The sequence below is a fragment of the Wasmannia auropunctata genome, unplaced genomic scaffold, assembly GCF_000956235.1.
Source record: "Wasmannia auropunctata unplaced genomic scaffold, wasmannia.A_1.0 LD316568.1, whole genome shotgun sequence".
Taxonomy (NCBI): Eukaryota; Metazoa; Arthropoda; class Insecta; order Hymenoptera; family Formicidae; genus Wasmannia; species Wasmannia auropunctata.
The window spans coordinates 1-1,907 of NW_012046322.1; the positions used below are offsets into that span (position 1 = coordinate 1).

Consider the following 1,907-nt stretch of genomic DNA (forward strand, 5'->3'; position numbering starts at 1 on the left):
CAGAACAAATAATTTTGATTCCAAAATAGCGTTACTTTTATCGTACGATTTATACATTTATCTATACAGATAAGTTTATCGTATGTCAACGCAAACATTATAATTTTATATGCAGTATTATCTATCATACATATCGCATGAAGCATTCTTTTTAACGGAGCATATAAAATATTTTACATTTTAAGCATATAAAATATTTTAAATTATTTTAATGTTTTGACAAAAAATTTGTATGGCAAATTTACTTAAATCAATTATATCTTAACTTGATAAATGGTTTACTAACTATTCATTATCTGTTACACATGCAACGACGTATAGCGGACAATACTAAAATGTTTTCAAAATTATTTCAGATATAACTAAAGAGCAGCTTCAAAAAATCGATTCCGATTTCAAGAACATCATAATGCCCAGAACGTTATCTACATTGCCAATTACAGTCGAAGAATTACGCTCTTTGTATTTTGGTGACAAAGCAGTGTCAGAGAAAACTCTAAAAAATTGTGTTGATTTTATGGGCGATGAATATTTCACTCGTGATATAATGGAAGTAGTGGATATTCAGACAAAGTTGAAAAATGATAAGAAAGCAACGTATCTGTATCAATATTCATACGAGAGCGAAACTTCTCCAATGAGAAAAATATTTGATATTAACTTCCCAGGTATTGTCACGAATTAATTAAAAATCTTAAAGATTGACTTTTAATTTTCTGGAGGACATGGAAAGAACGATTTTGCTGAAAAGTAAAAAAATTTGAATCTGAAAATAACACTAGTTTACAACAAAAAATTATTTTAAAACCAACTAGTATTTCTTGTAGATTTTTGAAAATTATGCCGCAAACCAAAAAATCTAGCATATCAGGTTTCTATAATAATTGAGATATAATGTCCAAAAAATAACTTTTATCGTGATATTTGACATTTTTTTTTTTTTAAAACGGTATTTTGAAATTCCGATAAAAAGTCATGAATGTATAGTTCATCCTCTATAAAATGCATATAACTTAACTTATTCATAAAACATAAAAAATAAGATATTAAAATAGAAAAATTTGCATTAAAAAAAAATACATCAAATCAATACATTCGAAATTACTAATCGGAATTTCAAGATAGCGTTAACGTTCTTTACAATAAAATTCAAATATCGAAAAAGCCACTTTTAGACAATAAACCTGAATTATGTTAAAAACCTGACGTGCTGGAAAAATGTAGCTTACGGCATTGTTATCAGCATCTAAAAATCTATAAGAAACACGTAGTCCGATTTAAAGTAATAAAAAAGAAACATTTTTGTAAACTAGTGTAATTTCTTTGGACCATCAAAATAATTTTGATTGTTGGAAACTCAAAAATGATAAGCATTACTGTAAAATGTTATAAATTTCTAACAATCAGTTTGACTTTAGAACAAAATTATTTTGATGGTTTAACAAAAAATATTTCCAGATCTATATTTCAGGAAAAATGTTTAGATTCTTCAGCAAATTCGATCTTTTTGTATAAAAACGTTAATATCAGAACAGTAACATAAAATGATTCTTTATTATTGTATATGATTTTAAGAACATAAAATGAATTCTGTTTTATAGTATTTAATTTAGAAAATAAATTGTCTTTCTAAATATTTCAAAAAGATTAATTTATCGGTTTAATTGACAGTTGAATGACGAAATATTTTATAGGTGCGTCTCATGACGAGGATCTAGCGTATTTATTTTATCCTAATTTGATAAAAGATCTCGGCATGTCACCACCTGCAATTGATTCGGAAGACTACAAAATGATGAATTGCCTAACGCAAATGTGGACGGATTTTGCTAAAACAGGGTACGAGAAATTTAATTTCTCCTTTTCAAACTTTAGCCATATCTTTTTAATCAGGACATTTCAATTTT

At 26.5% G+C, this 1,907-nt stretch overlaps 1 protein-coding gene across 1 annotated transcript; it reads left to right on the forward strand.

The window, feature by feature from the left end:
* Positions 1-356: 356 nt before the first annotated feature.
* Positions 357-1,874, forward strand: LOC105460734 (juvenile hormone esterase-like; the record flags this gene model as incomplete). Its single annotated transcript, XM_011707232.1, has 2 exons — positions 357-668; positions 1,695-1,874. Coding segments are annotated over 2 exons (492 nt in total), but the record flags the coding sequence as incomplete, so codon positions are not given.
* Between the last annotated feature and the right edge of the window lie 33 nt (positions 1,875-1,907).